Source organism: Mobula birostris, chromosome 21 (assembly GCF_030028105.1).
Source record: "Mobula birostris isolate sMobBir1 chromosome 21, sMobBir1.hap1, whole genome shotgun sequence".
Lineage (NCBI taxonomy): Eukaryota > Metazoa > Chordata > Chondrichthyes > Myliobatiformes > Myliobatidae > Mobula > Mobula birostris.
In genome coordinates this window covers 20,184,795-20,202,620 of record NC_092390.1, presented here as the reverse complement: position 1 = coordinate 20,202,620, position 17,826 = coordinate 20,184,795, and the positions used below count along the sequence as shown (strand labels likewise).

Here is a 17,826-nt window from a genome sequence, read left to right as displayed (position 1 = left end):
TTGGGATTCCTAGCGCAGGATTCCCTAAAGGTCAATTTGTAGGTTGAATCGGTGGTGAGGAAGGTGAATGCAACATTAGAATTCATTTCAAGAGGAGTTGAATATAAAGGCAAGGATGTAATGCTGAGGCTTTATTAGACACTGATGAGGCTTCACGTAGTGTGAGCAATTTTGGGTCCCTTATTTAAGAAAGGATATGAGGAGAGGGTTCAGAGGAGGTTCACGAGAATGATTCCAGGAATGAAAGAGTTGTCATTTGAGCGGCAATTGAAGGCTCTGGGCCTGTACTTGTTGGAAGTTAGAAAAATAAGGAGGAAACTCATTGAAACCTATCGAATATTGAAAGGTCCACGCAGAATGGATGTGAGGAGGATGTTTCTCTGGTGAGGGAGTCTAAGACACCGCCTCAAAATAGAGGGACATCCATCTAGAACGGAGATGAAGAGGAATTTATGTAGCCGAGGGTGGTAAATCTGTGGAATTTGTTGCCACAAGCAACTGCGGGTGCATTTAAGGTGGAGGTTGATAGATTCTTGATTAGTCAGGGCGTGAAAAGTTATGGGGAGAAAGCAGGAGAATGGGGTTGAGAAGGAAATGGATCAGCCACGTTGAAATGGTGGAGCAGACTCGATGGTTCGAATGGCCAAATTCTGCTCCTGTGTCTTATGGTCTTCTTAGATATGGGACCAAAAACTAGTCATGATACTCCAAATGTGGTCTGACCAATGCCTTATAAAGTTTCAGCATTACATCTTTGCTTTTACATTCTAGCCCTCTCAAAATGAATGCTAACATTGCATTTGCCTCTCTTACTACCAACTCAACCTACAAGTTAACCTTCAGGGAATCCTGCGCGTAGACCCCCAAGTCGTTTGCACCTCTAATTTATGAACTAGCTTCCAGTTCAGAAAATAGTCTACGCCTTTATTCCTTCTACTAAAGTGCATGACCATACACTCTATTCCATCTGCCACTTTGACCTAAGATTTCCACTGAAGGAAACCATAATGATAGTAGCCTATTTTACCATGTGCCTCCAAGTTCACCTAAACTTCATACTTAATAATGGTCTCCAACATCTTACCTGTTATTCACCTTCCTCCCTTCTTAAAAAGTAGAGTGACATTTGCAATTTTCCAAACCTCCAGAACTATTCCAGAATCCAGTGATTTTTGAAAGATGACTACTAATGCCTCCACAATCTCTTCAGCTACCTCTTTCAGAACACTGGTGTGTAGTCCATCTGGTGCAGGTGACTTTACCGATATACCTGCAGGCCATTCAGCTTCCCAAGCACCTTCTCCTTAGTAATGGTGACTACACTCACTTCTGCCCCCGACACTTGAATTTCTGATATACAGCTTGTGTCTTCCACAGTGAAGACTGATGTAAAATATTTATAGAGCTCGTCTGCCATTTATTTGTCCCCCATTAATAGCTCTCCAGCATTATTTTTTGGCGGTCCAATAACCACTCCCACCCTTTCTTTTATTTTTTTATACTGTATACCTTGAAAAACTTTTGGTATCCTCTTTTATATTATTGGCTAGCTTACCTTCATATTTCATCTTTTCTCTTTTTTTTAAAGCTGTTGGTTTTTAAAAGCTTCCTAATCCTCTAGCTTCCCACTAATTTTTGCTATATTATATGCCCTCTCTTTTGCTTTCATGCCGTCGTTGACTTCCCTTGTCAGCCACGGTTGCTTCACCCTTTGGAATCCTTCTTCTTGGGATTAATCTATTCAGCACCTTCCGAATTGCCCACAGAAACTTCAGTCATTGCTGTTCTGCCATTATCCCTGCTAGAGTCCCCTTCCAATCAACTTTGCTCAGCTCCTCTTTCATGTCTCTGTAGATCCCTTTACTCGCTGTAATACCAGTACATCTGACTTAAGCTTTTCCCTCTCAAACTACGGTGTGAGTTCTATACTATGATCACTGCCTCCTGAGGGTTTCTTTATCTTGCGCTCCCTAACCAAATCTGGTTCATTAAACAACACCCAAACCAGAATTGCCTTTTCCCTAGTGGGCTCAAACACAAGCTGCTCTAAAAAGTTATCTTGGATTCTACAAATTCCTTCCCTTAAGATCCAGCACCAACCTGATTTTACTAATCTACCTGCATATTGAAATCCCCCATGACTATCGTAACAGTGCCTTTTTTACATGCCTTTTCTATCTTCCGTTGTAACATTATACCTATTGTTCAGAGGCTTGTATGTAACTCCCATCAGTGTATTTTTACCCTTGTAGTTTCCAAACTCTACCCACAAGGATTTTATATCTTCTAATCCTAGGTCACCTCTAGGGATTTGATTTCATTTTTTAACTAATAGAGCCACCCGACCCCTCTGCCTACCCGCCTGTCCTTTTGTGACAATGTGTATCCTTGGATGTTAAGTTTCCAACCGTGATCTTTCAGCCACAATGTCATACCTGCCAATTTCTAACTGTGCTACAAAATCATCGACCTTATTCTGTATACTGCGTGCTGTGTTCATCACCCTTTTTCATTTTGCCCTTATGTTACCAGAAATTAAATTCTTATCCCTTTCCAAACTTTTTATCTTTTTATTTTGAAAACTTTCGTAACTTCTCCTGCACACTCCTTCCCTTATACTACATCCTCACTTTTCCAAACAGTTGAATCCATCCCCTTACTATTTAGCTTGAAGACACACTTCAATCCATTCCACTGACTGCAGTTTTGCCGTATCATTTCTCACTTTCTCATTACACACTGCATCTACTTGTATATCAACCGCCCCATCCTGTGCCCTGTCACTCTGGTTCCCAACCCACCGCCAAATTAGTTTAAACTCTCCACAACAGCTCTAGCAAACCTGCCTGCCTCTCAAGTTCAGGTGGAACCTGTCCTTTTTGTACAGGTTATACTTTCCCGAAAAGAGATCCCAGTAATCTGGAAATCTGAAATCCTGCTCCCTGCAAGTATTCATCTGTCAAATCATCCCATTTTTACTCTCACTGGTGCATGGCACAGGCAGCGATCCAGAGATTATTACACCTAAGGTCCTGCTATTCAGCTTTCTACCTATTCTCTCTTCAGGACATCATCCCTTTTCCTATGTCATTGGTACCACAACTTCTGGCTGCTCACACTCCTCCTTTAGAATGCCATGAACCACAGAGGCTTCCCTGACCCTGGCACATAGGAGGCAACATACCATCTAGGCGACACTTTCGTGTCCGCAGAATCTTCTGTCTGCACATCTAACTTTTGAATCCCCTATCACCACTGTACCCCTCTCCTTTCCCCTTCCATTCTAAGCCATGGAGACAGACTCAAGGCCAGAGACCTGGTCACTGCAAGCTTTCCCCAGCTAGGCTGTTCCCCCTCCCCAACAGTATCCAAACCGGTACATTGAGGGGAACAGCCACAGGGGTAATTTGAACTGGGCGTTTTGAGAAGTCCAGCACCTATTCTGCTATAATGTGTACTGTCGCCAAAACCTTCCATTATTTATTTAAAGGTTCAAAGTCTTCATGTTTTTCTCCAGAGCAAACAAAAAAAGGACAATTTTTCTCTGAGTATATGGCCTATGTCCTGCAGCTCCACACAAAATGTACAGTTTGGTCTTTGAAGGGCACTTATACTTTCCCTAGTTACTCTTTTCTGCTTAATAAACTATAATATATATCTGCGTAATATAAAGAATATATAATATATAATCCTTTTAATATAAATGTCTCTATGGATTCTCCTTAAATCTTCTCTGCCAAAGCTGTCTCATTTCCCTCCTGATTTCCTTTTTAAAATCCCTCTCTGGCATCTCGAATACTGTGATAGGGATTCAGTTGATCTCAGCCGCCCGTACCTGACCTCTCCCTGCCTCCTCGTTTCCTGACCACTGTCTACCGCCCTTGAAGGAGGAGGTTGCACGGCTTGCGGTTTGTTGCAGCTCTGGAGGCAGTAGCGGAGTGAGTGACTAGGGTGACGGATGGGATGGCAAATGAACTGATTTGTTATGGCGAGTGGCAAGCTGTTTGAGGTTAATTATTCACCCAGCCAGGCATATTCTGACTGTTGCATCCGCGGGGGGACGAGCTTTTGCAGCGGCGAGTTGATGCCGGGCTGTCCCTGATGGGCTGGCAGCGGGGAGGTGGACTGAGGCAAGCTTCTCGGAGGCGGGACACACCCATCGCGGCAGGAGCAGCGGAGCCGCCGGGATCGGTGCGGAGCCGAACCGGTACATGGCGAGTCTGGAGCGAGAGCGCGACCCGGGTCTACCCCCAGGCCTCGGCCTAGCGGACGGGGACACTCGGGATCCAGAGCGGACCTTCGGGATCCTGCGGCTTCAGGAGGAGCGGGGCCCGGCAGCAGAGGTCGGCTGGCAGGCCCCGGGCCCCGAGCTGGTCCGCAGAAGGTTAGAGACCTCCTCGGTAGCAGCTTCGGACGGTGACCCGCAACCCACAGGCAGTGGCAGCGGTAGCGGTGAGTCTGGCTGGGCGCGGCTGCAGGGACAGGGGTGGGGTTGTGGGGAACAGTAGGTGGGTAGTGAAGGTGGGGGGCGAGTGGGACTGGGATGGGGTGGGGGTGACGGTCGGTGAGTGATGGGTGGGGCGCGGTGGACGGGTCAGGTGTGGGGTGGGGACGGGCGGGGATGGTGTGGGGGGACAAGTCGGGTGGGGGGTGTGGGTTGGGTGGGGAATGTGGTGAGAAGAGTTGAGAAGGTAGGGGGTGCGTTCAGTTTGGAGTAAGGGGGAATATAGGTGGGGGGAGGGGCACGGGGCAGGTAGTGTAGGGGGAGCAGGTGCGATTTGGGTGAGGTTGGAAGAGAGAGTGAGGGTATGGAGAGAAACAGGGTGGGGTTGGAAAGAGGGGAGGGGAGGAATAGGGTGGTATTGGGAGGAGGAGGAGAGGAACAGAGGGTGGGGTTTGGGAGAGGAGGGGAGGAAGATGGAGGGGTTACTGGAGGAGGGGAGGATGTGGGCAAGATGTCCCTTCAACCCATCTCTTCTCATCTGCCCATCACTTTCCTCTGGTTCCCTTTCATCCATGGTCTACTCTCATCCCTATTGATTTCCTCTTCAGCCCTTCACCTCTTCTACCATCACCTCCCCTCCACCAACCACCCACATTCCCCCTCACTAGGTCTCACCTCTTATATATCAGCTAGTACAACTTTCCTTCCCTCCACCCCCCCCTTGTTTTTAAAGAGATGGGGGGATGCCCAATGGCTCAGGACATGAGAATGTGGGGAAACGGGAAATGGGGTTTATGGAAGCAGAGGGATGAGGAATAGGGCACTTTGGTGTGTCAGCTCTGGAGGTATGTGGCATATGTATTTGGGAGCGAGGAATTCGATGGGTGCAGAAATTGCCCTGGTGATCAGTTTGCCATCCTGAGCAAGCTGTGACTATTTGTTTTTGGTTGCTCAGTGCCAAGGGACCCAATGACCATTGAACGAGCAAACCTACTGAACATGGCGAATCTGAGTATCAAAGGACTGATTGAATCGGCCTTGAGCTTCGGTCGGACTCTGGACTCGGATTATGCCCCACTACAGCAGTTCTTCATTGTGATGGAGCACTGCCTCAAACATGGATTGAAAGGTATCGTGTAACCTATCCCAAATTCAATCTATTCTCAGTGACTTGCATTATCTTGTTGTTCAGCTGTGTACTTCATACTATACAGACAGAGGATAGAATGTTGTTTCCTCTAGCCTGAGTGACGTGTGTCTCAGGAGCCTGCTCTTCATCCTTGACTCTGGCCTGTAAGTGTTAGTCAGTCCACTTTCATCCACTTGGATCATCAGTAACCAATGTGGTTTCTGTATAATTAGGAGTTTATATAATGCTTCATTCTACAACTCCTTTATTACTGATAATTCACATTTCTGCCTCACGTAAAAATGAGAGTGCCACAAATTCAGAAAGTCACAAGTCCTATAAACCTTGCTTTCTTTATGTCTCTGTGCATTAATAGTTACTAGACAATGGGGTGACCCATTGGGGCACCCTTTAAAAGAAGGGTAATGCAGTCTGATGTGACCGGAATGAACATTAAATTTTCCTGAACGCTATTGGTATCGTTTTAATTTGGAAACTGAAGTAGAAAACCTCAGTTTATTAAAAAAAGAATGACGCGTAGCAAAGCAAATATAGCTGCTCCTCATTTAACGAAGGACACTTTTGATGGATTTATTTCTGGTTTATCTGCCACCCTTGTGCCTCCCGTTGTCATTCTGGAGACGTGCAGCCCTTTCATCCCCCGTCTCTTCATCTCTGTTGCTGTTTGTTGTTTGTCTCTGATCCTGGAGACATGCATGCCTCTCCTCCTCTGTCCCTTCTTCTCTCATCGTTTTTTTGTCCTGACTCTTTGTTTCTGAGGTCGTGCGGCCCTGGCCTCATCCGATTCTTGTTCTCCCCCTCTCCTTGCCGCTTCCCGGCGACGTTTGGTGTCATCTCTTGACCATAACGTCCCCCTTCACTTTCCACACGGCATAATTAGGCTGACCATTTTTTTTACCCTAATGCTGGATAGAAGATACGAAGCAGTAACACCAAAGGATGCTGATTATTCTTGATGTGGTTGGCGCTCTCCTAAATGGACGTGATATGGTCACCGCTGTCTTTTGACAGCAGTAAAGGGTTTTATGGGTGTCTCGAAGTATGTCATTACAATAAGATTTAATTATCTCTTATTGATGGGTGGCAGTTAGATCTGTCCCAATCCTGCACATGCTGATGGTGATTAGCAGAATATGACCCCTTGAAATAGAGCTGCTCTGCCCTTTTGTTCCGGTAGGTGTCACTGCTGAGGCTGGCCGTGCGCCTGCGTCGGGCTGTCGCATCCCGATTTCCATGATGGGTGATCGGGTCTCGCGTTAAAAGGGAGTTTGTTTATTTTGGCGAATGAGCAATTTTATTGGAATATATAACCCTGAACTTTGCCTGCATTCTGTAAGTTAGTGCATTTTAATTCGATTTAGCCAAAAAAAGTGCCGCTGTAATGCACCGTTTGCACTAATTGGAGGTCGCAAACAGACAGACAGAGCATGAGAGTTTTAGTAGTATATAGATATTAATTTGGGAGACTGTGGATCAATATTTACTTAGCTGTCCATTTGATTCTAATGCACCTGAAGTTGAAGTTACTACCTGACATTTGTGCAAAGGAATTGTGATGAGCCTGGGTGAAAAAGAAATTAATTTTTTTTGCAACACTCACAACACGCTGGAGGAACTCAGCAGCTTGGGCAGCATCCGTGGAAACGATCAGTCAATTTTTCGGGCCGGAACCCTTCGTCACCCTAGTTTTTTTTGACTATTGTGGGGTGTTTCTCTAAATTTTGGTATATTCCCCAGATATGAAAACAGGATATCTAAAAATACTTGGACAGGTCAGGAAGTATCTGTGGAGAGAGAAGCAGTTTTGGTTGTTGACAAAGATGGAAATGAACACATTTTAAGATGCTGAGGAAAGGAGGAGGGAAAGAAATAACTGAATAACAAGAACCTCCCACAGGGAATAGTAAAGTGTGTGAAAATAACCGGGCCGGTCAGGCAGCATCTATGAAAAGAAACAGAGTTGATGTTTTGGATTAAGGACTGTTTATCTTTTTGTTTTTAGTTACAGATTTCAGCATCAGCAGCTTTTCTTTTGATTTTCATTTGATTTTGATGAAGGTTGGTATGGTGGGAAATGAGGACAATGTGTAAGTTGATCTGATTTTTGAAGTGGGAAGAATGCTATGATTGATTAGACTTGACAGAGGCCCCCATGATCTCTGATGGAAGGTGTCTGCAGAATAGATAGGCAGTTCTAGTTTGTGGCCTGAGACATTGTGGGCTCCATGGAACCTTCTCAATTTCAGTCCTGTTGAACTCAGTTCTACCAATGATTGACTCAGTGCCATGTGACAAAGTAGAAAAAAAATTATCTTCCAGTTAGTCACATCTTCTGTACTGAATATTGAATTCAACACATTCGGGTAGTCTGCATTTCTGGTTACTTTATGTCAGATTTCCAGCATTTCTTCATTTCTCTGGTAACTGCAGAGAATTATTCTTTCAGGCTTTTATTACTGATCTGTCAAGCAACATCTGTTGTGTTTCACTCTTATAAGCCTTCCCTTTTCACATTCCCACCACCACCACCCTTCTCACATTTTCTGTATCTTAAAATTAGCTTTTTCTCTAAGTGTTTCTAGTTCTGGTGATGAGTGTGATAAGTTATCAGTTTGGAATATTAGTTCTAGTTATCTGGAATATTAGTTCTGGTGATAAGAGTGAGAAGTTATCAGTCTGGAATATTAATTCCATTTATCTCTCCATGCCTACGTAGTGCATTGCTGAATATTGATGGGATTTTCTGTTTCTATTTCAGATTTCCAGCATCCATATCATTTTGGTTATAGTACTTGTTCCCAGGTGTTTATGAAGACAATTTTGCAGGGTTTATTGAACTGTGCAATCCTTTATCATGCCTGGGCTTGTGCTGTATCGCTCAGTGCATTCATATTAGCCTAGGATTCCAAATAGGGCAGATTTTCCTCACTATAAGATGTTAGAACTAGGTGAGTTATCGAGACAATCAAATAGTTTCATGGCCAGTATTAATAATAGTAGCTTATTAATTCCACATTAATGAATTTACTATAATTATCTGTGCATTAAAATTTCATTGGATCCCAGTTTAAAATCAGAGGATCTTCCGGAATAGGTGCCTGAAGAGCGCCTTGGTTACCCATCTCAAAGTGCCCTTGACCAAGTGACAGGAGTCGTTCTTGTGTTACTGGCTCTAGCTAGGCATATCTCAGTGGAAGTGGTATCTCGGAGCGGAATCGAGTTGGACTTGATTTGCTACCAGTTACATGGGGATTGTACATCACAACCTTATTCTGGTCTTTCTTACCTCTGAAACCTATTGCTATGCTTCAGAGGCTTCAATGATAAATTTCAGATGTCAGTGCTATTTATAACGTGGCCTTGCTCTGTCCTTTGTTGTAGTGAAGAAGTCTTTCCTTGGTCAGAACAAGTCACTGTGGGGCCCCTTAGAACTCGTGGAGAAGTTATGTCCTGAAGCTGTGGAGATTGCATCAAGTGTCCGGGACCTGCCTGGGTTAAAGTAAGAAACCTTTTTTCACTAAGTGTAGGAAATATGGGACTGTTTTTGAAATATGTGAAGAGGAATCTCTTGGTTCAGGCCCTTCATCTCAGTTTCCTATTGAGTTAGGTGAGATATCAGCTGCTGCTCCTTCTGTTACAAATGGCCATTAAGCCAGGATGTGCGCAAAGGATCAGTTTTGACTGAGTCAATTTTCATATACTGGAGCCGCAGGTTTTCCCACTGACAGACACATCACGAGGCTCATCAGGCCTTAGCAGGGTGCAGTACTGTGCTTAGTTGTTCGCAGCTGGGAAGCAACTTAAAAGGTCTGTTGCTCACCATGGTTGCAGGTCTTGATTGGCTAATTTAGGCTCAGAGGTGGTTTGGACCTTGCAGATGGTCGGACTTTTTTCTGAAGTGCTACAGTAAGCTGCTAAGATTCCCAAATACCTGTAGTGACTGCACTCTCAAGGTCTGAGCTGCACATGACATAGCTTGTTTGCAGTGGGAGTGGGAGTACAAACACATCTGTGATGTCCTGAGGATGTAAATGCACAGTTTTGTGTGTTTATTCTATAGTACTTCCTCCTATCAATGTAGTTATAAAGAAGGCAAGACAGCGGCTATGCTTTATAAAGAGTTTAAAGAGATTTGGCATGTCAACAAATACACTCAAAAACTTCTATAGTTGTATCGTGGAGAGCATTCTGACAAGCTGCATCACTGTCTGCCATGGAGGGGCTACTGCACAGGACCGAAAGAAGCTGCAGAAGGTTGTAAATCTAGTCAGCTCCATCTTGGGTACTAGCCTACAAAATACCCAGGACATCTTTAGGGAGCGGTGTCTCAGAAAGGCAGCGTCCATTATTAAGAACCTCCAGCACCCAGGGCATGCCCTTTTCGCACTGTCACCATCAGAAGCCTGAAGACACACACTCAGTGTTTCAGGAACAGCTTCTTCCCCTCTGCCAACCAATTCCTAAATGGACATTGACCCCTTGGACACTACCTCACTTTTTTTTAATACACAGTATCTCTGTTTTTAGTACGATTTTTAATCTATTTAATATATGCATACTGTAATTGATTTACTTGATTATTATTTTTTTTAGTGTTTTTATCTCTGTTAGATTATGTATTGCATTGAACTGCTACTGCTAAGTTAACAAATTTCACATCACATGCTGGTGATAATAAACCTGATTCTGATTCTCTTCTTGGGTGACTCCATCTCTCTGGTGCTATCCCAATTGCTGAAGTTTGTTGGATTGGGATAGCTAGTGATGCTGTTGCCACATCCAGCATCAGGTCAGGTTCTCACTTGTGTATACAGAGCACTGCCGTGGTGGTTAAGCACACAGAGCAAGTGCAGACATTCTAGTGTCTGCTGGAGATGTAACTAACCATTGTGGCTGCGGTTCCCTTGCAGGACTCCTCTGGGACGAGCTCGTGCCTGGTTAAGGCTGGCCATGATGCAGAAGAAGCTGGCGGACTATCTGCGGTGCATGGTTTTCAGAAAAGATGTGTTCAGGTGGATCTTGTCCTTCTGTATTTCCTGTTGGACGAAAAGTGAAATAATGATCTGTGGTTGCCTGGTGCAAAACCAGTGAGTTAAATCTATCTGTTAATCCCAGGTCGTTGAGGAAAGTTGAGAACCAAGAATGATAAATAGCAGAAGTTAAACCTTTGTTTAAAAGATATTGAGTGGGTGAATAGTTCCAGTAACTCCAGACCAGTCATTATAAAGTGAAAGTGAAGATGTAGTGTGGATTTATTGGAGAATATCTGTAGGGTTTTTCTTTAAAAGACAAAATGTCATTTTTGTTTTTGGTTGAATAGTACAGAGGATTGATGAGGGAAAGGTTGTTGATCTGTTTCTGAACTTCCAAAGGCTTTTAATAAGGTGTCATGTGTAAAGTTTGTCATCAAGATTGAATTGCAGAGAACGTAAGGGGCTAGAGTCCCATGAATGCAAAATGGCTAAATGGGAAGAAACAGAGATTACTAGTGCAAAGTAGCATTGTGGATTGGAGTGAAGGGTCCTGATATCAGTCCTCAGTACCAGGACCACTACTAGTGATACTGCATATTTAATACAAAACACACAAAAGGCCCACCAGTGCCTTTACTTCTTGAGAAAACTAAAGAAATTTGGCCTATCCCCTAAAGCCCTCACTAATTTTTATAGATGCACTGTAGAAAGCATTCTTCTAGGATGCATCACAACCTGGTATGGAAGTTGTCCTGTCCAAGACCGAAAGAAGCTGCAGAAGATTGTGAACACGGCGCAGCACATCACACAAACCAATCTTCCGTCCTTGGACTCACTTTACACCGCACGCTGTCAGAGCAGTGCTGCCAGGATAATCAAGGACACGACCCACCCAGCCAACACACTTTTCATCCCTCTTCCCTCCGGGAGAAGGCTCAGGAGCTTGAAGACTCGTACGGCCAGATTTGGGAACAGCTTCTTTCCAACTGTGATAAGACTGCTGAAGGGATCCTGACCCGGATCTGGGCCGTACCCTCCAAATATCCGGACCTGCCTCTCGGTATTTTTGTACTACCTTACTTTCCATTTTTCTATTTTCTATTTATGATTTAGAATTTAAATTTTTAATATTTACTATCAATTTGTAATCCAGGGAGTGGAAAGTGCAGAATCTGATGTCGACAGTCTGGGATGTATCTTTGTCAGGGACTGGGTCTGATCCACTTTTACACCCGCTGAGACATCTGACATCTCCTTTTACCTTAAACCTTAAGGTGGGAAAAGTATCTTGCACCCCTCAACAGCTTGTGTAGCCTTATATAGTCATCCTTTAGTGCCCTGTGCTCCAGGGGGAGAAAAGCCCCAGCCTATTCAGCTTCACCTTATGAACCAAGCTCGGTGGTGACATTATTGTGAACCTCCCCCTGGTGTTTTCCAGCTTACTGATATCCTTGCTGTAGGATATCATTGTGCTGGCACCCAGTATTGTGGTCTCACCAGCTATGTGTACCATGGCAATGTAACAGTCCAGCACCAGTAGTTGATGCCCTGAGTGAAGAAGGTGAATAAATGTGCTGGGTTCCTCATCAATATCCTGTCCTACCTGTATCATCACTTTCAGGGAAACATGCGCCTGGACCCCTCAACACTCTCTAAGTACTGCCATGGCGTATGTGTACACATTGGAGGAGCAGGGGTGAAGAGGGTCAGTAACTTTAAATTCCTGGGTGTCCCTATCTGTCCTGGACCCTGCATATAAATGGAGTTGCAAAGAAAGCACCACAGCACCTCTACTTCCTCAGGAGTCTGCGGAGATTCGACATGACATCAAAAACCTTGACAGACTTCTATAATGTATGTGGAAAGTGTGCTGACTGGCTGAATTATGGCCTGGTATGGGAACACCAATTCCTTTGACTGGAAATCCTTCAAAAGATAGTGGATTTAGCCCAGTACATCACGGGTAAAGCCCTCCAAACCATTGAGCACACCTAAATGAAACGTGGTTGTAGAAAAGCAGGATCTGTCATCAAAGATCCTCCTCACCACCCAGGCCATGCTCTTTACTCGCTGCTGCCATCAGGTAGAAGGTACAAGAGCCTCAGAACTCACACCACCAAGTTCGAGAACAGTTACTACCCCTCAACCATCAGGCTCTTGAACAAAAGAGGATAACTGCACTCATAAATTGCTGGAGGAACTCAACGGGCCAAGCAGCATCTATGAAACAGGGTACATAGTGCAGAAAAGATTCACAAGGATGTTGAAAGAACACTCACAGTGCGCTGGAGGAACTCAGCAGGTCAGTCGGCATCAACTGAAAAGATTAGTCAGCGTTTCGGGCCGAAACCCTTCATCAGGACTGAAGGAAGAACTTTGGGGAGGGTTTAAGAATGCTGGTGGTTGAAAAAAACAGTAATTTTTAAGACAAAGGGGTGGGGGAGGGGAAGCAGGGAGGTGATTGGCAGGAGAACAATAGTAGAAGGAGGCGGAACTATGAGGGAGGTGATGCGAAATAGGGATAGAGGAAGGGAGGGGGAGGGAATTACCGGAAGTTGGAGAATGTAACCCCACTTTTTAAAAAAGGAGGGAGAGAGAAACCAGGGAATTATAGACCGGTCAGCCTAACGTCGGTGGTGGGGAAACTGCTGGAGTCAGTTATCAAAGATGTGATAACAGCACATTTGGAAAGCGGTGAAATCATCGGACAAAGTCAGCATGGATTTGTGAAGGGAAAATCATGTTTGATGAATCTCATTGAATTTTTTGAGGATGTAACTAGTAGAGTGGATAGGGGAGAACCAGTGGATGTGGTATATTTGGATTTTCAAAAGGCTTTTGACAAGGTCCCACACAGGAGATTAGTGTGCAAACTTAAAGCACATGGTATTGGGGGTAAGGTATTGATGTGGATGGAGAATTGGTTAGCAGACAGGAAGCAAAGAGTGGGAATAAACGGGACCTTTTCAGAATGGCAGGCAGTGACTAGTGGGGTACCGCAAGGCTCAGTGCTGGGACCCCAGTTGTTTACAATATATATTAATGACTTGGATGAGGGAATTAAATGCAGCATCTCCAAGTTTGCGGATGACACGAAGCTGAGTGGCAGTGTTAGCTGTGAGGAGGATGCTAAGAGGATGCAGGGTGACTTGGATAGGTTGGGTGAGTGGGCAAATTCATGACAGATGCAATTTAATGTGGATAAATGTGAAGTTATCCACTTTGGTAGCAAAAATAGGAAAACAGATTATTATCTGAATGGTGGCCGATTAGGAAAAGGGGAGGTGCAACGAGACCTGGGTGTCATTATACAGCAGTCATTGAAAGTGGGCATGCAGGTACAGCAGGCGGTGAAAAAGGCGAATGGTATGCTGGCATTTATAGCGAGAGGATTTGAATACAGGAGCAGGGAGGTACTACTGCAGTTGTACAAGGCCTTGGTGAGACCACACCTGGAGTATTGTGTGCAGTTTTGGTCCCCTAATCTGAGGAAAGACATCCTTGCCATAGAGGGAGTACAAAGAAGGTTCACCAGATTGATTCCTGGGATGGCAGGATTTTCATATGAAGAAAGACTGGATGAACTGGGCTTGTACTCGTTGGAATTTAGAAGATTGAGGGGGGATCTGATTGAAACGTATAAAATCCTAAAGGGATTGGACAGGCTAGATGCAGGAAGATTGTTCCCGATGTTGGGGAAGTCCAGAACAAGGGGTCACAGTTTGAGGATAAAGGGGAAGCCTTTTAGGACCGAGATTAGGAAAAACTTCTTCACACAGAGAGTGGTGAATCTGTGGAATTCTCTGCCACAGGAAGCAGTTGAGGCCAGTACATTGGCTATATTTAAGAGGGAGTTAGATATGGCCCTTGTGGCTACGGGGATCAGGGGGTATGGAGGGAAGGCTGGGGCGGTGTTCTGAGTTGGATGATCAGCCATGATTATAATAAATGGTGGTGCAGGCTCGAAGGGCTGAATGGCCTACTCCTGCACCTATTTTCTATGTCTATGTTTAATTCTACATTCATACCAAGGGGCTGGAGACTACCTAGACGGTATATGAGGTATTGCTCCTCCAATCTGAGTTTAGCCTCATCATGGCAGTAGAGGAGGCCATGTATGGACATATCTGAATGGGAATGGGAAGCAGAGTTGAAGTAGGTGGCTACTGGGAGATCCTGTCTGTTGTGGCGGACGGAGTGGAGGTACTCGATGAAGCGGTCCCTCAATCTGCGTCAGGTTTTGCTGATGTAGAGGAGGCCGCACTGGGAGCACCGGATGCAATAGATGACCCGAACAGATTCGCAAGTGAAGTGTTGCCTCACCTGGAAGGACTGTTTGGGGCCCTGAATGGTGGCAAGAGAGGAGGTGCAGGGACAGGTGTAGCACTTACGCTTACAGGGATAAGTGCCGGGTGGGAGATCCGTGGGGATGGGTTTCGGCCCGAAACGTCGACTAATCTTTTCAACTGATGCTGACTGACCTGCTGAGTTCCTCCAGCGCATTGTGAGTGTTCCTTTGACAACAGCATCTGCAGATTATTTTGTGTTCACAAGGGTGTTACAAGGACTAGAGGGCTTGAGTTATAAGGAGAGACTGGACAGGCTTGGGCTATTTTTGGGGCAAAGGGGGCTGAAAGGTGACCCTACAGAAGCTTATAAAATCACAAGGGGTGTAGATCAGGTGGACAGTCACAGTGTTTTACCCAGGGTAGGGGCATCTGAAGCAAGAGAGGACAGGTTTAAGGTGAGGGGGGTAAGATTTAAAGAGATCCTGAGGGACAAGTCTTTTTTTTCCCCCACCCAGAGGGTGGTGGCTACATGGAACGAGTTGTCAGGGAAGGCGGTAGAGGATGATACAATTAGAACTTTTCAAAGATATTTGAACCGGTTTGTTGTATAGGAAAGGTTTACAGGGATATGCACCAAGTCAGGCAAAATTGGGTGGGCACCATGGTTGGCATTTGTGAGATGGGCTGAAAGGCCTGTTTCATTGCTGTGTAACTATGACTCTAAAGGTTTCTCCTGTTTTTAAGTGTTCTGTACCTACCAGATTGCACCTCTTTCGCTGTAACGGTATAGGACTGTGTTCATATCCTTTCGTGTCCACAGTTCTGTAGACTGTCATCCTTACCCGTCCTTTTTCATCGGGTTAGTCCCTAAATAACCTGTGACAGAAAAAGGCTCCTGGATGCACTTCAAAAATTCCGCCCCCATCTAATCTTGGTGACCCCAGTTAATATTATGGAAGTTGAAATCCCCTATGAATTTCCAGGAGCGAGTAATAGAAACAGATTTGGTTGTGGCATTTAAAAGGAAAACAATAATTAAGTACAACGAGAGATGTATGGTGTTTCTGCTGCTGTTTGTAGGGAGTTTGTACGTTCTCCCCGTGACCGTGTAGGTTTCCTCTGGGTGCTCCGGTTTCCTCCACATTCCAAAAACGTACCGGTTAGTAGGTTAATTGGTCATTATAAATTGTTTAGTAATTAGGCTAGCATTAAATTGGGGGGTTTTTGGGCAGCACATCTTGAAGGGCTGGAAGGGCCTATTCCACACTGTATGTTAATACATGAATAGTTTTGCTTGATTAGTGAAGCTGCAATTCTCATCATTGCAGCAGAAACTAAACTCCAGCATGTTGTTATACTTAAGGCTGATTTATACAAATCGACGTGGTAGGTACGGCGTTGCTGCGAACACTATGCAGTGCCTACGTGGATCCCTACGCCGTAGCCTAACGCGCACCTCTCCCAAAATGTAACTACGCATCGCGGCAACGCAGACCGCAACAATTGTGATTGGTCCACTTGGTAGCATCGCATTTCCTCATACTCTGCAGTAGCTTCCTATTGGGTGACTGAAGGGCAGGGAAGGAACTCTGGCTGCAATGCTTTCCATAAAGCTGTACAGACCTCTGAAATTATGGAGGACACATTTTGCTTTTATGAAAAAAAACGCTCGCTTTAAACTTGTTTACCCTGAGAAAGACTACCGTGACCATGAAGCCTTGCACGGGCAGGTGTGTGCACACGCGTGAGGTGCGTGAATTGCAGAGCGACGCAGAGACACCAACGCACAAGTATTAATGCTCACAATGGCGTAGCCCACTTGCGTAGGCTATGGCGTAAGCTGGTATTCACAAGTATAAATCAGCCTTTAGGAAGAGATGGGACTTAGCTGGAATAATATCAATTGATATTAAAGAAATTAACATTCCAATAACCTTTTGGACAAAATATAATCTCATTTGTTTCAGAGGGTGCATCGAATCACTGTTGTTTGCTGTTTTGTTTGCAGTGATTTTTATGAGGAACACGCAGTGATGATGCAAGAGGAAGGAACAGTGATAGTTGGACTTTTGGTTGGACTCAATGTGATTGATGCTAATCTCTGTGTCAAGGGAGAAGACCTAGATTCCATGGTAAGGCTGTAGACTAGTCTGTAACGATTGGTCTGAAATACTCATCTATTATCCGCATGACTCTTCCTCAGAAAGGACACACTTCTCTGCCGGTTCACGTGTGTATACTCATCCAGGGCACGTGCTGTTACGGAGATATGTACAATTATTAAAGAGGTAAAATTTCCAAAGACGGAAACTTGCAGTGGGCCCCATTGCTGAAGGCACAGGAAGTCTCTGGAACCCCGTTCCTGAACGTGCTGGGGTTCACTTCTGTGCTGTATCATTGAAGCACAGATTTTGATTTATAAAGGGCTGAATTGTTTTTAAGTATTTAATTGTGTAATATAGTTTAACTGTTGGATTTTGGATTAAAGTGGAAAACAATAATGTAGACTGCCAGTTAATTAGGTTAACTGAAGGCAGCTGACTCGAGTTAGTGAAACCTGGGAATCTCTTGTAAATCTGAGGTCTGCTAAGGCATGGCAGTTTCTTTGTCCTTTGGCTTTGATGCTGTAAGGGGAAAAGTGTAATTGCTTTTAAGAAATTAAATTATTAAATGAAGCTTAGCAGAGTAGGTAATGCTTTATTGCTGCATGTGTGGTGGCTTATGGAAACATGATTCATAGTGACATCTACAGAAAGTGCCTCAGCACACGGAGCTTAGGTGATGAGTTGGACCCAAGATTTGGACCCTGCAATGCATCGGGGGGGGGGGGGGGTCATCTTAATTATACACATTGTTCCAGGTTGCATCCACACCTCTGGAATTAGATGCTGCAGAACTGATCAGTGAAAAGAGACAACAGGGTGGGATGCTTTCCTATGAAGATCCAGAAGGTAGCCTTGCACTTGTTGA

The 17,826-nt window shown here is 44.8% G+C and overlaps 1 protein-coding gene across 4 annotated transcripts in view; it reads left to right on the top strand.

The window, feature by feature from the left end:
* The first annotated feature begins 3,875 nt into the window (after positions 1-3,875).
* rufy2 (RUN and FYVE domain containing 2) overlaps positions 3,876-17,826 on the top strand; it is a 70,468-nt gene continuing 56,517 nt past the window's right edge. For all 4 annotated transcript variants that reach the window (XR_011882690.1, XM_072239126.1, XM_072239127.1 and 1 more), the window contains exons 1-5: positions 3,876-4,452; positions 5,400-5,573; positions 8,976-9,093; positions 10,505-10,606; positions 16,865-16,988. Coding sequence is in view for 3 of the 4 variants with exons in the window: in XM_072239126.1 (XP_072095227.1) it covers positions 4,212-4,452; positions 5,400-5,573; positions 8,976-9,093; positions 10,505-10,606; positions 16,865-16,988 (759 nt within the window). In the remaining variant the exon portion in view is untranslated. The remainder of the gene's footprint in view (positions 4,453-5,399; positions 5,574-8,975; positions 9,094-10,504; positions 10,607-16,864; positions 16,989-17,826) is intronic.